We start from the raw sequence: 24,745 nt of genomic DNA on the forward strand, positions 1-24,745 counted from the left end.
GTGCTAGCTAATAGGCTTAAACAATTTCTAGGAGACGAGGTGTCGAAAAATCAAAGTGCCTTTACGCCGGGACGACTTATCACTGATAATATTTTAATCGCCTTTGAAATGTTCCACCATATGAAGAATACTCGGAGTGGGGAGGGACATATGGCCCTTAAGCTGGATATGGCGAAGGCTTATGATAGGGTCGAATGGAACTTTTTGGAAAGGGTCTTATACCGTATGGGTTTTGATGAGGGGTGGGTTAATAGGGTCATGATGTGTGTCATGACGGTCTCCTTTGCGGTTCTTATAAATGGACAGCCATCCCGGGAATTCGTGCCTGAAAGGGGTCTTAGACAAGGCGACCCACTTTCGCCATATTTATTTATACTTTGCGCCGAAGTGCTATCGAGTCTTATGAGAAGGGCAGCTGAGAATGATGCGTTACACGGGATTAGAATTGCCAATGAAGCGCCTGTGGTTTCACACCTTTTGTTTGCGGATGACAGTTTATTTTTTATGAGAGCGAACATCAATGAGGTCCGAGTGGCTAAGGGTATTCTTACGGCCTATGAAAAGGCTTCGGGGCAGCTAGTTAACTTTGATAAAACAACCGCCTCATTTAGTCGGTGTGTAGCTGAGGAGCGGAAAGGGGTGTTGGTGGGGGAATTGGGTGTGCGTGCTGTGGATAATCCGGAGAAGTATCTAGGGTTGCCCACGGTTATTGGACATTCCAAGAGCGCTTTAACGAGTCTATTGAGAGATAAGCTAAGTAAATGATTGCAAGGGTGGCGTGGATTGTTGTTATCGAAGGCCGGTAGAGAAGTTCTGATAAAGGCTATCGCCTAATCACTCTCTACATATGCTATGAGTGTCTTCAACCTCCCTAGCAATTTTTGCGAAGAGCTTCGATCGATGGTCTCTAAATTTTGGCGGGGTTCGAATGGGGATAAGAGAAAGATTTTTTGGGTGGCTTGGCATAAGCTCTGTAGACCGAAGAGCTTGGGTGGTCTCGGGTTTAGAGATTTCCATAAGTTCAATATGGCCTTGTTGGGAAAGCAGGCGTGGAGATTGACCACGGAGCCGGATTGTTTACTTGCGAGGGTGCTAAGAGTTAAGTACTATAGAGGGAAGACTTTTATGAATGGTGATCTAGGGCGGAACCCGAGTTTTACGTGGAAGGGCATTTGGGAAGCAAGGGCCGTGGTGAGGAAGGGTGGCATCAGGAGAATTGGGAACGGACAAGGTACGAGGGTGTGGGGTGATCCATGGCTCAAGGGGTCAAATTCGAAAACGGTGCTGTCGCCTAGGGTAGCTGGTAGGGAGGATATGAGAGTTGCGGATTTGATGCGAGTTGATGGGAGGATGTGGGATTCGAGTAAGGTTCGAGCTGTGTTATTACCATTTGAGCAAGATGCAGTCCTTAGTATGAGGCTTAGTGAGTTATATAATGAAGACATTTGGAGTTGGGCATTAGAAAAGGATGGTAGATATACGGTTCGTTCGGCCTATCGGGCTCTTATGAATGGGGAGGTGGATGAGCAAGGCCCGTCTGATTGGACGAGTTCTAAGTGGTTGTGGAAGGGGGTGTGGGGCTCGAATGTCTTACCGCGGGTTAAAATTTTTTTCTGGCAACTCTGTTCCGAGGCGATTCCTACGAAGGAAAACATTGCACGTCGAACTCGTGGGTTGGATGTTGTGTGTCCGGTTTGCCATAGCGATATGGAGACTTGTCTCCATCTCGTTAAAGGGTGTGGTTGGGTGGGGGGAATTTAGGATGGGTTGGGGGTGGAGATTAAGAAGGAAGTTGGGCATGAGAGGGTGAGGGAGTGGGTGGAGGATTTGTGGAGGGAGAGTGGGACGGAGGAGAGGAGGAGTATCATGTTGGGGTGTTGGGCTATTTGGGAGGCAAGGAATAAATGGATTTTTGATGGGAGGAGGGTAGATGTGGGGGGGCGTTCTTAGAAGGGTGGAGGAGATTAGGACAGAGGTGGACTGTGGGGTGGAGAGATAGAGCGGGGATAGTGGTGGCTTAATACATAAGGGACAGCGGAGGGAGGATGGGTGCAGGGGTCGGTTGGCTGATGGCTGGAGTTTGGTCTGTTGTGACGCGGGTGTAAAAGAGGGGACGGGAGTTGGGATGGGGGTCGTGTGTAGAGGTCAAGAGGAGGATGTGGTGTGAGCTATGGCTGTTCACAGACGGGGCATGGCTGAAGTCGAGGAGGCGGAGGCAGAGGCGTTGCTGGAGGGACTGAAGGAGGCGGTGCGGCGGGGATGCAGGCGGCTGATCATGGAAAGCGATTGCAAGACCGTGATTGATATTTTACGAGATGGGAAGACGAGTCGCAGCAACTTGTATTTGATCGTGGACGAGATTAGAAGCTTGAGTCGTAACTTAGAGGATATAATTTGGCGTTTTGTTAATCGTAATTGGACTAAGGTAGCTCATGCGTAAGCTCATTATCCGGGTCTTTGGTCGGGTAAGAAAATGTGGGAAGGCGGTCTTCCGAGTCTTGATGTGAACGATGTTTTGGCTACTCTTTTGATATGATATATTCCCATCCTTTGAGACTTCAAAAAAAAAAAAAAAAAATTTATCTGAACGCATAACGCATATTTTTTTTAGATATTCCTAATGGAAGTTCCGTACATCGCACGGGCTATGGACCAAAATAGGTCTCTTAAACTTTCATTTGCTAAATAAAAATAGATAGCCGTACACTCGTACTTGTTCAACAATGGATTTCCAACACTAATGAAGATCATGGTCAGTTTCTCCTTTGCTTCTTCTTCGATTATCAATTCAACTTTATCTCCTTTCTAACTATTCGTGATTATTTCCAGCTTTAGTTATTGTACACAATAGTTATATTAGTACTTCAAATGCGGGTGCAACCTGTGGCGAAATTAGGGGCTAGCAGGGACACTCGCCTGGTAACCAATTCCAATTTCAAAATTTTATTAGATTTTTCTATCTATTTGGGCGTTAAGTTTATTGCATTAATGTTGAACCCCTCAAATTTTTCGCCCCGTTCCATTTAAATTGAGTTTGGTAATTTCTTGTCTTGCTAAGAAACCAATGTACAGTACTAATTTAGTAACATAACCAACTCTATCCAGATCATATGTTTACCTTTTCCATTATTTGTGAGCGCTATGTTAAACAAATGATTGAAACAGAGGGAATATTTCACTTAAATCGAGTTCCCAGAGTTTATTTTGTATTTCTGTAGGTAAATTGGGTTTAACTGTTGGTAGTCTGAAACATCTGTTTCAGGTAGTTGCTCTAGTCTGTCAGCTTTATATATGTATTGGTTAGCCATTGATCCGATATTTATTTGATATGTTGATATTTTGGGATGGCAGTTTCGTTGGAATCGTATGAAGATTAAAGGAGATATTAGTGTTAAATCATTGTTGTGGAAGATCAGAAGTGGGTTTGAGATGTTGTCACAAATTAAATGGGTTTCGCGTCATGGTGCTCATTTATCAATGGCCAGTATCGTGGCTGCCATTGGTCTTCACTTTGTTTTAAGAGACGGAACACTTGGTAATTTGTCAAATTTGTTGGTTTACGATAGAGATACATCTTCTGAAAAACTATGGTTTGTGCCTGGGTTGCGAAATTTAGGCAATAATTGTTTTCTCAATGCAGTTTTACAGGTATATTAGAGTTTTTAATGATCTTCTCTTTCTTTTGGTTATGCCTTGATCTCCTGGCTTTACAACTTTGAATCAATATGATTAACTTGAGTTGGCCTTTGGAATTATTTTCATTTCCAGTCACTGGCTAGCTGTTCGAGTTTTAGGCGTTTTCTTGATGAACTCAAGGAATTTCAGTTATTGTCCAACGAAGGCCAAGTTGAAGATTTTCCCCTTATGATGTCTTTGGCTACTTTAGTAGAAGGTAATAGTAACATTAATTATTTAGGGCTATTTTTTCTGCTGTTGGGTCATAGCATGCTGTTTTACTGCTTTCACATTGATTGTCTAAGTTTTAAACGAACTGGCCTTTTTAATGAACATGTTTTGTTTGATACGTAAAAGGTTTCATGTGCCTTTGTTATCTTTGGATGGCATTACCTCTGGTTATATATCTTTCCTGTGTTAATCACAACTATAGTCTAAATGACTGATCATATAGTGAGTTTGCATTATGGCCTTCATCTAAGTTTACACTCTGTAGCTGGTATGTTGACTTTCGTGACTTGTTGGGTTTCTTGGTGAGTTGTATGCTGCACATCTGCAGTGGTCAGTAGCTTAACTTTTACATATGAGATTGCCAATACTGAGACTGTTACTTCCATGTTCTAACGGTTGTCTCTAATGGCAGAACTTGGCGCATTGAAAGATAGAAGTAGCTCCCTGAACCCCAAAAAAGTAATGTCAGCAATGCAAGATTATATCCCACAGTTCCAATTGGCAAATCAACAGGTGTTATATTGAGCGATAATTTCAATGCAGCGGCTTATTTTGCCGTATTACAATTTCTTTTTCTGATATTATATTGTGATTGGATTGGCCTCCAGGATTCAGCGGAAGCACTTCTTCATCTTCTCTCATGTCTAAGAGATGAATTATCAGATTCTCTTACGCCAAATTGTGGCTCCTTGGCAGATTTGGATATCCCTACAAGTCGCATTTTTGATATTGAGACGATACACAATGTAAATGAGATAAGAAGATGGCGGGAGCAATATCTGGGGCCTTTTGATGGTGTTCTTAGCAGTTTCCTGACGTGCCACACCTGTTCTTCTGAGGTTATGTGGCATCTAATTCACGGCTAACCCAGAATTTTTTGATTCCGGTGTCCTGCTGAAAATATTTAAGCTTTCATTGAAAAAAAGTTCACAGAAGTTTTTTTTATCACATTAATTGGACAAAATGCAGAGTTAGTTTTCCTGTGCCTGAGACCCTGAGTCCACATACATGGATCCGCCAATGCATCCAATATTATTGCATACTGCTGCTGGTACTAAGATAAAGTATTGAACTATCTATCTTCTCTGTAAATGCAGATTCTGATGGACTCTGGTTTCTTCCATACGTTGCCCCTCTCACTAATGTCCAACACTAAAACCTCTGTAGTATGCTTCTGTTCTGCGCATGTTCATTTGTGGTTTCTTCGTGTGACTTGAGCTGGTTGTCTGTGTGACTGAGATTGTTTTTATCCTTTTTACATGCATGTTATGTTAGCTGGGTAAATTCACACTAGAGGATTCCATAAAAAGGTTCCTGTCTCCTGAACTTGTCGAGAACTACTCTTGTAGTCATTGCTGGCACATTGCTGCCTCTAAATACTTGACTTCAATTGAAGGAAAGCAGGCAAGTCCCTCTATTTCTCTCATTTTCTTTGAACTTTTCCTTAGTTGGTTGTCCATAATGATTTTGGTACCAAAACCAATAAATGGTATATTAAGTAGCTTTGGATGTTACCCACATGTTTTTATGTTGGTTAGGAAGAGATATGCAACTTGAGATGCTGTGCTGCGCAAGAATTTTGTGATTGCAAGAACTTACCATCGCTAAAATCCCTTCCTTGGTCAAATCGTTTTTCACATACTATCAAGCAACTCCACATTGCTTGTTTTCCTCAGGTATGAGTTCTCTCTGCTGCACTTCTCTTTGCTATGCTCATTTGCTCTACCACAAAAATAGCACCACCTAGTATACATCTAGTATTTGCTCTGTTATTATCAAGAATTACAATTGTGAATATGGTTTCTGATTGTTGGAGTGAATATCATGGGATGAGCTGGAATTTATATGTTTTGAGGAAGGCAGTTTGGTCGACGGTTCACTCAGTAGAAGGCACTTTGAATGTGAGCAGATGTCCTTGTTAAGGATGTCAATCTCAATGCAGTATAGGGTGCTTTGGATTATGTGGGTCTATCATAATCTTGTTAGCCGGACAAAGTTATTTTTCTCTTGTTCTCATCCGTATCTTAATTCTTATCATACCTCTTTTTGTCTTCTAATCAGTTAGACAAGTTATTCGAATGTGTATGATCTGTGAGTTTGCAGCTTCTTAATTTATTTGACAGAACTACTGAAGAGGTGGTACCTATGTTGAAGTTAGGATGTAGTGGTTTGGTTATTCCCTTGTTACTAGTCTCCCAAAAAAGATTTCGTATAATTTGATGCTACAATGTCAGCAATTTACCTGTTAAGCATACGGGCATTAAATGTGGTTTACCAACCTTGTTTCTAGTTTTATATATATTTTGTTGAACAGATTCTCTGCCTTCAGCTGCAACGCACTTCATTGAACTTATTCGGGGAGCTTGTGAAAATCCAGGTACTTCAAATTTCAAAGATTGGGATTGTGTTTGTTCATAGAGATTGATACCACATTTTTTACAAACTTCTGTGTCATATAGTTGGGCCTGAGCTTTTTGGTAACCAATGTGTTGATGGAGAATAGAAGACAAACCAAAACTACAATGATCAAATCTCAATAAACTCTCTTTATATTAGGTTTTCAGTAGAGGTGGATTTAGGATATGAGGAAGTGCGAACTATAAACTATCACTCCTATATGTTTGTTCTCTATACAACAAATCTGGGATAAGATTGTTCTATAGAAAGGCAATGTGAGTATTTAATTTTTTAGGCGAGTTTCTAATTGTAGTTCTGATCCTGTCTTCTTGTAATAATGTGTCACCCAAACGTTTGCCTTTTTTCTAAAAAAAATCTTGGAATTTTTATGGAATCCATTTTAATTAAGTAAGATATTGAGATGTTGGAATTTTTTTATCTCAATCTAGTAAGTAGCTGGTTTCATATCATGCTACAAATTCGTGAACAGAAAAACAATCTTTTCATGTTCATTTTACCCAACTCTCTTCCATCTTATTTTCGTATCTAATTTTTAAATTATAAACCGGGTTAATTCACTTCTTACAGTCACTAGTATCGTAAGTTTATGCATCGGATCTCAAAATAACAGAACTCTTACCTCTATGAAACCTTCATTGCGAGGCAGGAGAACAATAAAAAAATATAGAGAAGAGAAATCATGATAATGATACAAAGCAAAATAGACGAAGAAACATGTGGAGTAAGAGAATTAGTCACAAGCTCACAACACAATTATAGTCTGTACACTATCTATATGCGTTCAGTCAAGGCTTTGAGTCAATCACTTGCATACACACTAAAAACACGAATGGTCAAATGCTTGATTTGATCATCGTAATATACTTCATCAAATTATGGATTTTGTTTTAGCTTTTAATAGTTCAAGTTTGAACCATGGATGATCAATAATCATTGTAAACTCCTGCTACTTCGTGATGCAGATACATGCCTTTGATGTATTCTGTCATGTTGGCTGTCATACATTAACTAAATTTTTATGATTCCAGGGCCACATTTCTTTTCCATTGATCTTGGATTTGTCACCATTCGCGAAGTATGAGTTTGACATACACAAGCGAAAGGTAAATGAGACAAAGATTCGAGGAGAACAGCTCTTGCCCTCATCCACCTATAATCCTCGTATTTTTGACATATGCTTAAATCCAAGTAAGCCAAATGATTATTATCTTTGATAGATAACTGCCGCAAAACTTAGAGTTATAGACATCATTTTGATATTTGACAAGTTGCAACAGTGAAAGTCAAGGACGAGGCTCCACAAATTTCTCCTCAGGAGTGTTCTCTACAAAATGCAACTTGCTCTAACAATATATCTGTGCCTACTGCAACTGATAAGGTTAGAGTCTTCTTTTGTTAATTATAAATGAATCGGACAGCTAAGTGAGAGCCTGCCTTTTCACTTTCCTGCTGACCAATATGGATAAAACTCAGATAAGTAACTCGTTTAGATTCTAGATTATGGACTACTGGTTGCATTTTGTTTGTTTTGTTAATGGTTGACATCAGCTCTTTGTGATTTGTCCTTTACGTTACCTTGGTGTTACACATGATTTTTAATACTAGTGCCTAAGTCAACATGACTAAAAGTTTGTCTGGTATTTATAACTGATGTAAATTTTAGTTGTGTGCTTATTTTTTACATGAGCGCTTTCCCCTTCACTTCGTGTTACTTGAACTCGGATATGGCTATGAATGGCAATTGCCTGAATCACCATGATAGAAACATGCGACTAATTTTGAACACGGGTAGAGGGCATATCTTAAAAAGACCAATCTAACTCTTGAAGTTCAAATATCAGAATCCATTTTGAAGTGAAGCTGATATAAAATGCCAATCTATAAGTCAGTCCAATAAATACATTGCTGGCCGAAGCTAAAGGCTTTCTTTCGTTCTCTTCTCTTTCAACCGTGTCATGCTAGCCTTTCTTCTTATCCTTGTTCCAAAAAATGTGTCTATTTGTCAAGTACTCCAATGAATGTTTAGGTTAGGTACAGATTCCATTCTCGTACTTTTACTGTGTCATGTTGGACACCTCTTATAGCCAACATGCACTCGTCAACTTCTGATTAATTTGGCCAGTGTCCTTGATAGGTGTAGAAAGGCGTGTATTATAGCTTTTATAATTATCCATTTGGTATCATCTAGGATGTTTGTGTCAGCCTGAATTAAGGATGTCAACATTGATTCATGATCATCCTAAAAAGTACTTTTGGGTCACATTGATGCTCATTTTAGCCGCCTTCAGGTGTTTTAATCCACTACGTTCTCACTACAATCTACCTCAAAGACGATGTTACATGGTACTTTATTGATTGATATTGGATCAAGTGAGATCACGCTTGGCCATGTGCACCCCAGGGAGGCGGGGATGATCCACAACAGTTTTCAATGGATTATGCTTTTATATTCTGAAAAGCAATTCCGAAACGAGTATTACAGCTATTTTGTATAATCTTGGGCGCGTGTGTTACAATACGTTTAGATTGCGTATGCCAACTTTAAGTTATTCAAAGCCTATCTTTATGCCGATGGTATCTTGTTCGTTAACCAACGTGCACCTATAGGCAACAATTCTCACTCGATTCTTTCCCATGCCTTTGAATCCGTATGGTGGTATGTTATAAGTTATAACCATTATATTTGGCTGCCACCTCCGCCGCCGTGTCGTCGAGCCGTTGTCGACGTCGTTTATGCCACCCTGAAACTATTTTTATGCCACATGTTTGCCCTGTTTACCCACTCAAAGGTGTTTCTGCCTTTACATGGTTGCCCTGTTTACCTACTCAAAGGTGTTTCCTGACCTTTGTGGTATGAGCTTCGAAAATGGCGTGAGAATAATCGTTAATCGGATTTTATCTCTTGATTAGTTGGATCAAATGTGATCAGTTTAACCCATGGGCTCGCCTGAGATGATTCTCAACAATTTTCAATTTATTCTGCCACTCATAAAGCTGTCTTGAACATTTTTTTATAAATTTATAGTCTTCGAATTTGGCCATTTTGTAGCATATTAAGTGACTGTTACACCGAGATTTTCAACCCGGACTCGTAGTCATCTCATAGTATCCTTAGACTAATTTTGTTCGACTTGGGTGCTTTATTTAGTTGTCTAGTGGTATTTTGATCCATTGTACCTTTAGTACGAGGTATCTCATGGAGGATGCAATACAATACTATATTGATTGATATTCAATAAAACGCGGCCATTATAGCCAATCTGCTGATCTGCTCTCTTTTATTGCTTTTCGATTAGTTCCCGATTGTTTTGCCACAATGTCAAACGTGTATTGTAACCTTATTAAGCTATCTTTTTTCTTATTATCTCGAGCCTCTGTGGAATGAGTTAAATTTCTCATTATCATTTTATATACATCATATTACTTGAATGTGTTATTATCCACCAAACTGCTACTTCATATTCCCTGAATGCCATCATTTTAACCCACACACCCATAGTAGGGCCCTCTAAAAAATTTAATTGATCTTGGCAGTTGGCACTGTGTCCCTTACAGTTGTCCCAGGCATGTATTATAAAATGCACATTTAACCATTTTTGTAACATAATGGAAGATGGCTCGTGGATAATATATCTATTTTAAATTAATTGTGACGCCTATAAGGCTATAAGCACACATTTACGACTCTATCTTGATGTCTCTACTGCCCCTTAGGATTCGAACTAACTTGGCTTACACAGTATGATGGTGGAAGTTTTTTTGTTTTTCATCACATTTCGAACTACATAGCCAGCAAAGACCATAAGGGTGTAATTTATTGTCTTTTAGGATGGCAATTGTTTTTTTCCAGAGGAAGATGACTTACATTTGTCTCTGTATAGGTTTTTAATGATACAATGCCTTCAAAGGCCCAATTGTATCGCCTCGTTGCTGCTGTGGAACACTTTGGAAAAGCAGGCAGTGGTCATTACACAGTATACAGAGGGGTGAGAGCTCAAATAGAAGAGGGTCATGTTGATGGAGGAATCAATAAACTTCCTATGCAATGGTTTCACATTTCAGACTCAAATGTACATCATGCTTCGGAAGAAGACGTTCTTGGTGCAGAGGCCAGTCTGCTTTTTTATGAGAGAATTTAAGCCCCCTCTCCAAGCTGTTCTCGAGTTGGATTGCCATTCTTGGAAAATAATCTGCTAGGTAAATACTATTTCATTTATTCTCACTTCTACATTTCGTTTAGTGATTATTACTCCCTCCATCTCTTATACATCGTCTTTATTTGACTTTGATGGGTATAAATGTCAGTCCCATATTTTCTAATGATATATATATACACCTGATACAACTTTATAATTTTTTTTTATTAGTGTAAGGTACAATGCGACGGTCCAATCTCAAAATTAGAAATGAAAAGTATTTCCGTTTATAGTGAAGGAAGATCGGCTCAAGATGATATAACTAACGCTTTTTCTGGTGTACCACTTTAAGAGCTCACATTCATTATTAGAATGTCATGTGAATGCTTACTCCCCTGTTTTCTAATATGACGGTTTTGCTTTTCAAGGCGAGTCTTTGACTTTAATTTTTTCAAAAATACGAGTCTCCAAAAATCACAGAAATTATTACACATTAAATTACAGAAATTATTATACATTTCATAATATTTACTCATATTTTTTAGAGATATTGTAGAGAGAAGCGAGTCTCTTGAAATGAGAATTACATATATAAAAAAATAGAGGGGATATATACACGTTGGCTTTATTGATTAAGCTGGATTGTAGAATCAATGTATGCTGCATGAATCTCTAGTAAGAACGTGCTTACCTTTCAATAATGCTCCAGAAGCAAAGTTTGTCGTAGAGTCGCATAAAGGACAACAAGAGTTTTTAGCAATATAGCATTCCCTTAAAAGTACTTGCAACCCACAAAAGTATGGCAGTGCACATTCTATCAGTTTCCTTGAAGATTAGGGTTACATATATATGTCCGGACACCTTAGTTGAAGGGTAAATGGTTTATGTAAGTAGCTTGGGACTAATGACATGGGCGGGTAGGGATATCTCCTAATAATCCTTCCCATTATTGACAAAACTCTGCCATTGAACAACCAATCCTAGATATCTAGGCGGTCAAAATGAGTTGTTTTTCTGTTAGAGGTGTTCGATTGTTAATTTAAGTCTCTATGTAAACGAAATAATGTTCTATCGAATTGAAGAAAATGTAATATTAAACCCAAAAAACATAGGTGAAAATGTGAAACATTGTAAGTGGGTTTCGGTAACAGAAATTCGATTGCAGGAAATTTATTGGGTACGTGAATAAACTTGGTTTGTTTTGGACATATTTAATATATGTGTTGTGTATCCCTTTATGCTTACCCATACTTGTAGGCTTATAACTACACCTTGTGTAAAATGGCAACCTAAAGCATTTTGGCTTGTCCTTGAGTTAGCCTTGTGATTAAGTGCCTTGTGGGCATTTTACATGGTACCCTTGTATTTATTTAAATTCTACATGGAATTCCTCGCTTTTCAACAATATCAGTGGTACCCCTAAATTTAAAGAAAACATCTTAAAATGCCCAAAATGCTCTAATCCGCCCCTTTAAAATGTTTAATTTATACATTTTTGATTGATTTTTTGGCAATAATTTGTCATGTCATTAACATAACCATCGTTTGCTCAATCGTAAACATATTTCCTTTGCAAAATTTAACTGATTAAGAATGTGATTTTTAGTAGTTTGGGTGTTTTTAGAACATTTTACTAAGTTTAGAGGTACCACGGATATTTTCAAAAACTTAGGGGTACCACGTAGAATTCAATGAAACATGGGGGTACCACGTAGAAAAACCCTTTTTTAAACTACGCCAAGCACCTAGAGGAGGTTCCTTCATCAACCCTAAATTGTACTCCTTAGTCCTTACCATGACATTAAGTATTAGCCAATGCATAGAAGTATTTTTGCATGCTGTGCTAATATTTTCTACACTTATAGGCAATACGAAAGTAACCAGTTACGGCCTATATTTGATCGGCATGGCTGATATTTGGTCTATATTTTCTACACTTAAAGAGGCAATAAAAAAGTAGCCTGCTATTGCTGTGGTTTGATTGGCATGGCTGCTATTTGGTCCACAGGCAGTCTCAACTATCATAGGCCTATATGTACAACAACAGTCAAGAGAGGTAAATAGGAAAAATACAAAAGATAATTCTCCGTCATTGTGTGTGCCATGGCATTTTTGTAGCTACACATTTTCACTATTTATCGTGATCGCGGCTAAATGGCTAATGCTGCAATTAAATATTATGCTTGATAGGTGGTCAAAAAGAAGATGGTTGCGCTAGCGTAGAATCTGTAGTTGAATCTTTCAAGCTAGTTAGATAATCTCTTAGAGCTGGAAACACCCTACTCAACTCCAGAAACCGTTCCGACTTGTTTGATACCCAACCAATCGGGCACTCAAAATTATAAAAAAATCAAAGCACCCAGAACCAACGGTATCTGACCCAACATTATCCGATACCTTTTTTTTGTTTCCCGGTGTCTAGTAAGGACGCAAGCTTTGATTAATCATGAATGGTGTAGTTACCAGAATCCCACGCAGCATCATATTGAATGCAGTTGGTTTGTTGCTGTGGCTTTGGATCCATCATCCATGATCACACAAGTGATTTAGGTTTGGAGGCACCTTAGAAGGTCCACTTAGACAGCAACAACAGTTTTCTGCTTTTGATAAAGTAAACAAACAATCACTTATATGATGATGAATCGAAAGGCACTTAGTTGCAGCTTGTGGGACTCAGCAGCCTCAAGCCCTTTGCGCTGAAATGATGTTGCCCATTTCACTCTTAGTGTATTCATTTCATACATCCTTCTCGCAACATCTTTTGACTTTTGCTTGCCTTTGTCCAATTGTTTTTTTCATCCATCATTTTCCGCTTTGTGCTTATTACTCCCCTAATTTTAACTGTTGCTTCGAATAATTATTCCAGCGATGAGGAGGTATATTGGATAAGACTTTTTATGATTTGTGATAATTTAAGGGGCGCTTGGTTTGAAAGGGGAAGGAGAATGAAATCAAGAAGAGTAAGAAGGGGAAACAAATGGTTTGGTTGTGACTTGTGAGTGTGCAAGAGGATGAAAACAAATAGACTCCGATAGGAATAGGTAATACGCTTTTTTTTCTGTCCCGTATATTTTAAACCAAAAATCATAATACGTCGTAAGACGAATACTAGGAGTTGATTCACAATTTGTTGAGACTTGAGGGAATATGTAACCATGCCTCAAACCACGATCACCACCCCCGCCATCAGCAACCACCTTGGTTAACTGGAGAATAGGCAAAGGGAATGAAAAACTTCATTCCCATTTCCTTCCCTGAAAACAGTACCAACCAGCCCATCATTTTGACCGTCGTAGCTACGAGCTTACGTCATTAACTTAACAATCATCACTTTTCTGCTTTGTGCTTACTGGTGTCCTCGTTATATCATTATGAATTATGGAATATGATTATGATGATCTTCATAGAAAGATTCAATTATTATACTGCTACTCGGTACTTTAGCTTAGATCATATTGGCTTTCCGTTTTAGCGTAAGATAAGATATTCATATCAATAAAGTTAAAGCTAATTGCTCGTTGCATATGCCACTGTGGTCTCCCATCATCTATAATATCATCCCCCTTGTGTTTCTTACCCACCAACTATAACCATATGCTTTTTCCATCCGATTTGATCCTTTCAATTCCGATTCACAATGGACCAATAATTTATTGTCCCCTTTATTTTGGTGATGGGTCGAATAAAGTAATATGACTCACTAATTATTAATGCTTCTTATATTATTATACTTCGTATATTGATGATAGTTGGCCGACGTGATTCGTGAAGGATCATTCATGAACCGTTTTAGTGTATTCAACACATTTGAGAATTTTGCTTACATTTTAACCCCTTATTTCGTTGTAAACAATTTTGAAGAACTGTTTATTTATTTATTTATTTATTTAAATATATACTCCTTGATCCTTTTTAATATTGCCCCCGTTTGGCGAAAGGTCATATCTAAGATTTAACGATGAAATCTCATTACTATCCACTAACTTTAATATGGACCAAAAAGACATTGCAACTATATAAAGTAATTATGTGAACAACCAAATCATTCATTTTATGAAGCACGCGTAAAACACTAATATTTCTTGTTTCTCTTTTTTTGCCTTGTATTTTAGACAATGACCCTTTCTTACTCTATATAACAGCAAAGCTAGGAAGTGGTGATTCCCCACGTCTAAGGGAGTTTTGATGATGGAAAAGAGTAAATCATTCCCAGAGTACTCTTCATATGTTAATGCCCGGTATGCATTCGAGGACCAGCCTAAAGCATACAACTTCAATGGCAACGGGGATGAATTCACGTCCTCTGGGAACCCGGAGATGAAGCGCAAGAAGAGGGTGGCATCTTACAACATGTATTCTGTGGAGGGCAAGTGGAAATCATCTTTGAGGAACAGCTTTAAGTGGATTAAGAGTAAATTCAGCGATAAATATTTTGATGCGTAAAACTGTGTTCGGTGTCAGTCCTGTTCAAAGGATCAGGATGTTTATTTGATTCGTATCATCATCGACATTCGTGTCTTCTGCATGTACAGTTTGGTTATGATGGTATACTTGCGTGAAGTACGTGGAAACAGTGTATTCCATGATGATTTGTGTTTCGAATAATTTTCATTTCCAATGGAGCCGTAAACTTAATATTGTTTGGGTTTGGGATATTCTGAAATGAAGTTTAAGTGGTTCATTAAAACAAGTGTTTTATTGTATGCATATGCTTGGTCTCTCAGTCTATCACCCTCCCTTTCCTAATAGGGCGAAAACTGTTTCAAGTTTTGGGGGTATTGTTCTCGCTTGTTGATTTAGACTGTTCCATTTAAATGGCATTTATGATCTATGTGATCATTTCACTTTGCACTTGCACAGTATTTTTTGGCGTTCAGAAAATAAAAGTGTTGACATCGTATTTGCACTTGCACAGAATATTTTCCGAAGTGTATGTATGTATGCCTGTAATTTTCAAATGACATAATCACATATTAGTTGTTTAACTATTTCCCTTTTAATAATTCATTTATCTTATCTTATTATGAAATCAACCCAGTAATCACACGATACTCTCTTCTAACATCTTTTTCCCTGTTCGCTGGTCTCTCTCAAGTGTGAAAAATCTCTCTTGCGCTAGTTTGTGCTCATTGCTAATCGGGTATATAAGTTGCTTCAGATGCATTTCACGCTTACAGGTTGCAACTGTTTTAAACAATGTAGTTTGTATTTCCCTATTTTCTCTCCCTGATAGAATTCTGTCATCTCTTCTCAGGCAAAGTAACATAATCGTTTTGCTTGATTTTCACTCCAATAAAGTTGTATTTGTCCAAGGGTGAAAAATAACAACTATACAGCAAGGAACTGAATGTGCTCCTGAAAACTGTACAAGGAAATTGTGGGGATAATATCTGTCTGTACAAATTCCACAACACATAAATAACTAGTAAAGTACCACTTTGTAGGCAGATATCATTTGTGCATGGTTGATGATTTCCTGTCAGTCTTGGATGTCCTTGGCAAACATCGTCACCAGGTGTACCCCAGAAACATCAATGCATTGATTGAATATTAACAACTCCTCATTTGCTTTAAGCATAGATTTCGACTTGTTATCGGGCAAAACCCTCAATACTGATACGGTCATCTCTAGTTACCTCTTGCGATATCAAGGGAAGATCGAGAGGTCCCAGTGAGTCATTCTGTAATTAGCCGCAAAATAAAGGGAAACAAATTAGTGCCAGCTAATTTACTGGGTGTGACAAAGGGCTTAGGGCTGTAAGAAAAATCTCTGTTAAAAGATAGAGATACTTAAACAAGTAAATACCCATCTAATGCTGAATAGTGTCTACTCTCATTGTTATAAACTCCTGCAGAGCAAGGCCAGGGTTCTGCATTTAGTTTCTGAACAGCATTGCATCCATTTACCACATTTTGCACCTTCGCCTGCCGAGTAATGATTTGCAGGAATACGATTCCCATGAATCCTAAAACGCTCGTGTTACATATTTTTACAATTAGTGTGTATATATACTTCCTCCATTCAGCTCCACTCTACCTATTTCATTTTTGTACACTATTCACAATTGTGTATTCAATTTCGATTTTCTCTCGATACGTAAGTGGAAATATATTCATGTGGGATCTTGTTTGATTCGTCTTTACGAGTACATTAAAAATATTTAACTTTTATAATTTTTGCAAATACGTAGCTAACGATATTTAGCGTGTAAAACACGCGTTGACAAACGTGAAAAAAGAAAGTGGTAGAGTGGAGTTGAATGGAGGAAGTATATATATAGAATCAGGATCCTGTACGAACCAAATTACGGTGCGAACCGTACGAACTCTTTAACAACCACTAGATTAGAAAAATAAGAGGCTGAGATTTCATTACAAATATCCCAAACCCAACCTTCTTTATCCTCTATCACCTCAATCATTTCTTTTCGTCTTCTCTATCCTCTTCCTTCCAACCAACAATTATTTACCAGCCAACACCGCCGCCTGTCGACCCTCCGACGGCTACATACTAGACCAACAACATCGACAACGACCCTTATCCTTCTAGCTTTCATCCATTTTTCGACCCATTTTATTCATTCAAGTCTCTTTATGACAATCCATTTTACACTGACTTGTTAGAAATGTTGCACCGGACCACCGGTCGCCGGCGTGAACCTCATCCACAAGTCCTCAATTTAATTTTCTGACTGAAAACTCCGTGTTTCATCTTGTTTTAATTTTTTTCCAAATGTTAGATCTACTAACAAGACTGATTTCGTCCCATCTCCCACCTCAATCACATCACCTTCATTCCTTGACAAATTTACCATTTTTTTTATCGATCTCCGTCAACGTGCCGATTATGATGATGTGTTTCAAACAGTCGACTAGATCTAGGCTCCCTCCACTTCTTGGCGAGCAGATCTAGCCTTGCAAGGTGGCTAGGTTGCAAAATTGGGTGGTGTGAGGAGGTAAGGAGGTGGCCGTGGTAGCGATGTGGTGGTTAATTGTAAGAGATCTAGCGTTACTGCTGACGACGGTGTAGGGGTAGTGGCGGTGGTCACCGATTGAGTTGTTGTTGGTGTCGTGGTTAGGTAATTTGAAGTTACAAATCTCGGGTTTGACCGATTCCGTTGCTGATTGGGAGGGCCGTTGGTTGAAGAATGTTGATAACCACGTATTAGAGATAGTTTGAAGAAGAGGATATTTGTTGTTGTTAATCCTTGTATTAAGCTTAATAAGATTATCTCTACTTTTGTTAATCGCATACATATTTCGGAGTAGCTTAATTGTTGGTGTAGGGGTAGTAGCTGTTGTATATGCAGTGAGTTAGAGGTGGCTTGAGAAAAATGGATAAGAGTATAAAGAAAGCTCCGACGCTGGAAATGACGTAGGGGTTACTGAGGTCGTGATAGTGTCAAATTGTGACGAGTCAATAGGTTAATGTTATCACAATAAACATGCTTGATACCGTGTTTTAGTTGGACTTGTTGTAATATACCGGTTTGCACTTTTGGTTGAAATTTTAGAGCCTTAGCTTATAAAATATCAAGGTGAAGGAGGAGACGCAAAGGTAAGCCAATGGAATAAGTGCAAAGTCAAAAAAAGTAAGCTAATGGAAGATTTGATGCCTTGGCATAGACAAACAAGAGCCAAAATGAAGAATTGAAAACTCGGTTTCACAAGGGTCAACTTCAAATGGATATATCTCGAGTTCTAGAGCTCGTATTGACGCAAGGCCAATTGGAGGTGAAAGCTTGTGATCTTAGCTTTCCAACGGTAGGTCACACGCCTCGTTTGTCCAAGAAACGAGAGAGATATGGCCTTCGCAAGATGCTGCTGTCAGTCTGAGTGCGCAGCTGCGCAGATGTTGTGCGCACCTGCGCTTCTACGCGTTGCTCTGGATTTCGCAATTCTAGTTCCGTGTTTTGGGCTTTCTTAAGGGACTTAACCTAGATTCTCGTGCGTCCCTATATATATCTAGAATTTTGAGATCTAAAAGGGGGGACTCCTACTCACATTCACCTACCATCATATCATCTCTTTTAATCTCATTCTTAGGGTTTAATCTTGTAATAATTTAGAAGACATTTTGGATGCAAAGTTGTAATCTTTCTTTATTTCTTTGGGTTTTGAAGACTATGGAAGGCTAAATCCTTCCCTACTTGGTGTAATCCATTGCAAGTTACCATCTTTATCATTGTATTGACTTCTTAATCTCTACTCTTTCATTTATTTCAATTTCTAAGTTTTAATGACATGATGAATGTTTTGTTGTGAGAAGTAATTACCCTTGCATCTTTTTCATTCATCTATTGCTTGTTGTTGCAAAGTTGCTTGCTTTTGTAATAACTTGTTGAAGCATCTCATGATTGTTGTTATCTTGGTTTAAAGTATCAACCTTTGTGAGTAGAAATTGATTGTATCATAGGATTTGTTGGTTTAAACATATCTTTGTGATATCCCATTTACTTTCCTCTTGGTTTTGTTCTTCATGCTCTTGGTTACAATTCTTACATGGTTTAATGTTATAATTTGTAGTTGAAGTAGGATTATCATTGTTGGCTTAGATAGTGGTAATCACTTGCTTGAGGATTGTTGTTGGGTAAATGAAAACTAGAGAGAAAAGAGTCTTGCTTTGAGAAAAGTTGGAACTTGTAGGATTGCACCAAGTTCTCCTAATTATTGAACCATCTTGCTCATCAAGTGCTTGTGTTATTGCTTGTTAGAATAGGATTGCAAATTTCACTTTGTCTCATGTCACAAATCAACTCTAAAACCCCCTTTTTATGTCTCTCTATTGTTTGCCATTGTGAATAGTCATTGTTTGTCTATAGCTTTGTCATTAGTAGTCAATAGTTTACATTTCAAGTTTTTAGCTTAAAAGACCTTCTCTTGGGTTCGACCCTTACTTGCACTATATTACTTTATCATTTAGAGTAGTCTAGAGTATAGTTTGGCTTATAAATTGTTAATTTGGTAGGTTAATTCTAGTATATTAGCGACCTAGTTTTGTGCCTATCAAATTTTGGCGCCGTTGCCGGGGAAGGGCAACATAGCTAAAGCTTGTTTTTAACTATTGATATTTAATTAGTGGAGTTAGTCTTTGTAAATACTAGGACTCATTTATTTGTCATAGATTATTTACTTGTTTGATTAAATGGCTCATATCTACTTTCCACAAGATGAGGGTGAATTGTTTTGCAATTACTTTGATAGAGTTGAGCAATATGTCTTGCAATGCAATTATTCTTATAAATTATGGGAGCTTGTCCATTTGGTCTATTATGGTTTAAATGAGGAGTGTAAGTTTCATGTGCATTGCTTGAGTAATGAAAAATTCCGTGAAGGGAATTATGAGGATCAATGGGAACTTTTTCAATATCTTGCCCATGACACTAGAGAACGGGAGTTGCAAAACTCTTCAATAGAAATCCAAGAATTGCTTCAAGTTATTATCAAGGGTCAAAAGGAAATGAATCGAAATTTTGATGAACAAATAGAGCCCAACACGTTGGAAATGGACATCTTCAATAGCCAAATGAACCAAATTCGTGGTGATATTGATGGAAATAAAATCAATGAGTGTTTTGATGATGGTTTCTTTGATAAAGAGAATGAATGTGAGGTTGAAGACCCTTGTCCCCTTAATCTTGATACGAGCTACTCTTATAAAGAGTATTGTTTTTGGGATGATGAGAAGGATGCTTATGTTTTCACCACACTTCCATGTCACTCCCCCGTTGTGCTATCTACCGACACCTTATGCACTAGTGATGATGGTTCCTCGAGTAATAGTCATGTGGATGAGGACAACTCATCGGTCCTTAGTGGCCTTGATGAAGAGTTGTCGTGTGAAGAGTCATTGGGTCAAATTGTTGAAAAAGATGAACATGAGGGAAGTAAGGTTGAGGAAGAGGTTGTTTGCACCTTTGATAACTCTTATTTTGAGGGTTTATTTGATGAGGAAAATGATATGTGTGACTTGAAACCTTCTTTGACCTTGTCATCCATTGAGATCCCTATTCACATTCCTTATACCGAAGTTGATGCCTCACATCTTGGTAACAACTCCTTGGTTCGTAGTAACTCTTGCCCGGAATTTACCCTTGTGAAATCAAGGAGTGGGGTGTTTGAGAAGAATGACCAAGAAGCAATGATTTTTGAGGTGGTTGGGATAGAAAAAGAGAAGGTGGAGGTTCTTGAAGACATGATTTGGGAACCTCCAAAGCCTATGAAACTTGTAAGTGTGGGGGTCAAGGAAGATGCTAAAGAAGAAATGAAAAATGAGTTTGTAGAGGTATACCCCCTCAAGGAGGAACCACCTCAAATTTATTTTGAAAAGCCATCAAGCTTATCACCCAAAGAAGCTCATGAATCCCCTTATTCTTACTTGGTCTTCACCAAGTCCATTCCATCATTCAAAGAGCCTTATCGTGACAAGAAACCGTTCCTTGGGTATGAAAACTTGAGACACTTATCTTGTGTTTACTATTTCCTTACTTATGCTTGCTATGTGGGTGATCTATGCAATGGTCATGCCTCTTGTTTATGGGCTAGTGTGTATGACAAGTTACTAAGGGCGTTGCGTTGTTCCGCTCTTGATTCTTGAAGAAGAAAAATGTTGAAAAGGCGTCGAGCAAACGACGAAAACCAAAAGCGCTTTACGGGAGGCAACTCGTACTCCTACATTTCTTTACTCTCCTTTGCATTTCTAGTACTCTCCTCCACATTGAGGACAATGTGGAAACTAAGTGTGGGGGAGGAGTTTGATTGCAACATATGTAAGTTTTATTTCATGTTTTGATGCATATTTTTGAAAAAAAAAAAAAAAAAAAATTGAAAAACAAATTGAAAATTGGAAATTCCGGCTAGGTGAAAACCCACAAGGGTGGGCACCTAGGCAAGATTGGAAAAGGTGGCCGAGGACGGAATGAAAACCCGAAAGGGCATTCCGGGCAAAATGAAGAATCGAGTTGCGAGCCACCGATGAGAGGAAAGGAAAAAGCTAAGGTGAAAACCCGAAATGGCACCTTAGGCAAAATGAGGGATTTTCAAAAAAAAAAAAAAAAAAAAAAAAGTCGAAAAATTGAAAATTGTAACACCAAAAAGATGGAGGGATAAGAAGGGAGTGATAAGGAGGGTCTTGGAAGGAGGTTAGGTCTAGAATTTAATTTATTTTGAGTCACAAGAACTTGTCCCAAATTGGTGGATTTTTGATTTGGCTACTTGTGTTGTTGATGCTTAATGGAGTTTGGCCGACCAAGTAGCACAATTTTCATATATGGAGTGATAAGGGGGTGTTATAAGTAGTGATGAGTTGTGATTGATAGGAGGATTTTGATGGGTCACTTTGCTATTGTCTTGGGATAAGACAAGAGTGACCATTACTACTTCTTTGGTGATATAAGAAGGGTGGAGTTGCGTGATGTGTCGGAGTTGGAGTTGTGTCGTGTCTTGTGTGAGGGATGGTATAAGGAGGGTGAGTGAGTGAAGAGTGTGTGCAAAAACTTTGAGTCTAGATTTTCTTTTTAATCGGTGGATTGTTCAAGAGGGAGACATAAGAAGGAAGAGGTAAGGGAAGAGTGATCGGATTCTCCTACACTCACTTGATGGACTTGTGTACCTCCCTACTTAGTCTTGAGTTTTACTCGGGACGAGTAAAGTCCAAGTGTGGGGGAATTTGATAGTGTCAAATTGTGACGAGTCAATAGGTTAATGTTATCACAATAAACATGCTTGATACCGTGTTTTAGTTGGACTTGTTGTAATATACCGGTTTGCACTTTTGGTTGAAATTTTAGAGCCTTAGCTTATAAAATATCAAGGTGAAGGAGGAGACGCAAAGGTAAGCCAATGGAATAAGTGCAAAGTCAAGAAAAGTAAGCTAATGGAAGATTTGATGCCTTGGCATAGACAAACAAGAGCCAAAATGAAGAATTGAAAACTCGGTTTCACAAGGGTCAACTTCAAATGGATATATCTCGAGTTCTAGAGCTCGTATTGACGCAAGGCCAATTGGAGGTGAAAGCTTGTGATCTTAGCTTTCCAACGGTAGGTCACACGCCTCGTTTGTCCAAGAAACGAGAGAGATATGGCCTTCGCAAGATGCTGCTGTCAGTCTGAGTGCGCAGCCTGCGCATAATTGTGCGCAGCCTGCGCTTCTACGCGTTGCTCTGGATTTCGCAATTCTAGTTCCGTGTTTTGGGCTTTCTTAAGGGACTTAACCTAGATTCTCGTGCGTCCCTATATATATCTAGAATTTTGAGATCTAAAAGGGGGGACTCCTACTCACATTCACCTACCATCATATCATCTCTTTTAATCTCATTCTTAGGGTTTAATCTTGTAATAATTTAGAAGACATTTTGGATGCAAAGTTGTAATCTTTCTTTATTTCTTTGGGTTTTGAAGACTATGGAAGGCTAAATCCTTCCCTACTTGGTGTAATCCATTGCAAGTTACCATCTTTATCATTGTATTGACTTCTTAATCTCTACTCTTTCATTTATTTCAATTTCTAAGTTTTAATGACATGATGAATGTTTTGTTGTGAGAAGTAATTACCCTTGCATCTTTTTCATTCATCTATTGCTTGTTGTTGCAAAGTTGCTTGCTTTTGTAATAACTTGTTGAAGCATCTCATGATTGTTGTTATCTTGGTTTAAAGTATCAACCTTTGTGAGTAGAAATTGATTGTATCATAGGATTTGTTGGTTTAAACATATCTTTGTGATATCCCATTTACTTTCCTCTTGGTTTTGTTCTTCATGCTCTTGGTTACAATTCTTACATGGTTTAATGTTATAATTTGTAGTTGAAGTAGGATTATCATTGTTGGCTTAGATAGTGGTAATCACTTGCTTGAGGATTGTTGTTGGGTAAATGAAAACTAGAGAGAAAAGAGTCTTGCTTTGAGAAAAGTTGGAACTTGTAGGATTGCACCAAGTTCTCCTAATTATTGAACCATCTTGCTCATCAAGTGCTTGTGTTATTGCTTGTTAGAATAGGATTGCAAATTTCACTTTGTCTCATGTCACAAATCAACTCTAAAACCCCCTTTTTATGTCTCTCTATTGTTTGCCATTGTGAATAGTCATTGTTTGTCTATAGCTTTGTCATTAGTAGTCAATAGTTTACATTTCAAGTTTTTAGCTTAAAAGACCTTCTCTTGGGTTCGACCCTTACTTGCACTATATTACTTTATCATTTAGAGTAGTCTAGAGTATAGTTTGGCTTATAAATTGTTAATTTGGTAGGTTAATTCTAGTATATTAGCGACCTAGTTTTGTGCCTATCAGGTCGTCAGCGTTGCTTGTGTGCGGTGGTCGGTGATGGCACCGAAACTTTCAGTTCAGCTGCGATTGATGGTGTTGCCGCCGGCGAGGGCGTGGTGTTATGGTGTTGGGTGATGTGGCGTGATGGTATTGGGTGACAGATGGTGTCGCGTCTGGGGTGTAGTGATGGTGGTGGCGATGGTGGCGGTGGAGTAGTAGTGGTGGCAGTAGGTGGTGGTGGTGGTGGTGCGTGGTGGTGAGAAGTAGTGTTTGGGGGTGGATACGTGTATGAATACTACTAGATACGTATATGAATACTACTGGATACACATACAATTTGTGTATCCGGGAAGTCACGACATGTGTATCCAGTAAAGATCGACATGCGTATCTGGGGGTGGTGGGGCAGTGCTGATGGCGGTGGGGGTGGTGGCAGTAGGTGGTGGTGGGTTGTCGTAGTATGGTAGAAGGGTGGATACACAAAATACCACCCTAGATACACACGGTATTAATACGAGATACATGCGTATCCGGCAGTATAACCATGTGTATCTGGTATTAATATGATGCGTATCCGGAAGTGTAAACTTGTGTATCCAGAAATATTAAAATGTGTATTTGGCTTAAATGTCATGTGTATCCGCAAAAAATATAAAATGTATCTGTAAAAAAATTAGTTTAAGAAAGTGTAAAAGTGTAAAAAAGTGCATCAATAATTTTAGTGTTGAAAAATTTGTATTTACATATGTAATAAAATGTATCTAATAAGAAGTGTATGTAGTAAAGAAATAAAGTGTATCTAAAAAAAAAAAAAAAAAAAAAAAAAAAAAAAAAAAAAGCTAGTTAGTACGGTTAGACGTACGTTAAGCGCGATTAATTCGACTGAATCCGCCCCTATATATATATATATATATATATATATATATATATATATATATATATATATATATATATATATATATATAGAGAGAGAGAGAGAGAGAGAGAGAGAGAGAGAGAAGAGATCAACTAAGATCCACATTT

The 24,745-nt window shown here is 38.3% G+C and overlaps 1 protein-coding gene across 4 annotated transcripts; it reads left to right on the top strand.

Annotated features, from left to right (window-relative positions):
- Positions 1 to 2,631: 2,631 nt before the first annotated feature.
- LOC141586848 (ubiquitin carboxyl-terminal hydrolase 27-like) lies at positions 2,632 to 15,167 on the top strand. Of its 4 annotated transcripts, XM_074408241.1 has the most exons (14): positions 2,692 to 2,752; positions 2,830 to 2,919; positions 3,352 to 3,648; positions 3,769 to 3,892; positions 4,319 to 4,419; positions 4,515 to 4,745; positions 5,004 to 5,072; positions 5,182 to 5,314; positions 5,449 to 5,582; positions 6,221 to 6,283; positions 7,353 to 7,512; positions 7,602 to 7,702; positions 10,206 to 10,521; positions 14,603 to 15,167. In XM_074408241.1, exons 2-13 carry the CDS (start codon positions 2,869 to 2,871, stop codon positions 10,461 to 10,463), a joined length of 1,722 nt encoding a protein of 573 aa, XP_074264342.1. In that variant the 5' UTR covers positions 2,692 to 2,752; positions 2,830 to 2,868; the 3' UTR covers positions 10,464 to 10,521; positions 14,603 to 15,167. The 4 variants fall into 4 exon arrangements, with proteins under 4 accessions (XP_074264343.1, XP_074264344.1, XP_074264342.1 ...); XM_074408242.1 differs by lacking the exon at positions 2,830 to 2,919 and having other exon boundaries at positions 2,632 to 2,752; XM_074408243.1 differs by lacking the exon at positions 2,830 to 2,919 and having other exon boundaries at positions 2,632 to 2,752; positions 5,182 to 5,310; positions 5,445 to 5,582.
- Positions 15,168 to 24,745: the final 9,578 nt, after the last annotated feature.

The sequence above is a fragment of the Silene latifolia genome, chromosome 6 (assembly GCF_048544455.1).
Source record: "Silene latifolia isolate original U9 population chromosome 6, ASM4854445v1, whole genome shotgun sequence".
Taxonomy (NCBI): Eukaryota; Viridiplantae; Streptophyta; class Magnoliopsida; order Caryophyllales; family Caryophyllaceae; genus Silene; species Silene latifolia.

Bases quoted from the DNA above. Each gene is read 5' to 3' on its own strand.
- LOC141586848 (XM_074408241.1), top strand. From the start codon at position 2,869: ATGCGGGTGCAACCTGTGGCGAAATTAGGGGCTAGCAGGGACACTCGC. The intron at 5,315-5,448 runs GTCCCTCTATTT...TTGGTTAGGAAG, and splicing joins AATTGAAGGAAAGCAGGCAA to AGATATGCAACTTGAGATGC. The intron at 5,583-6,220 runs GTATGAGTTCTC...TTTGTTGAACAG, and splicing joins ACATTGCTTGTTTTCCTCAG to ATTCTCTGCCTTCAGCTGCA.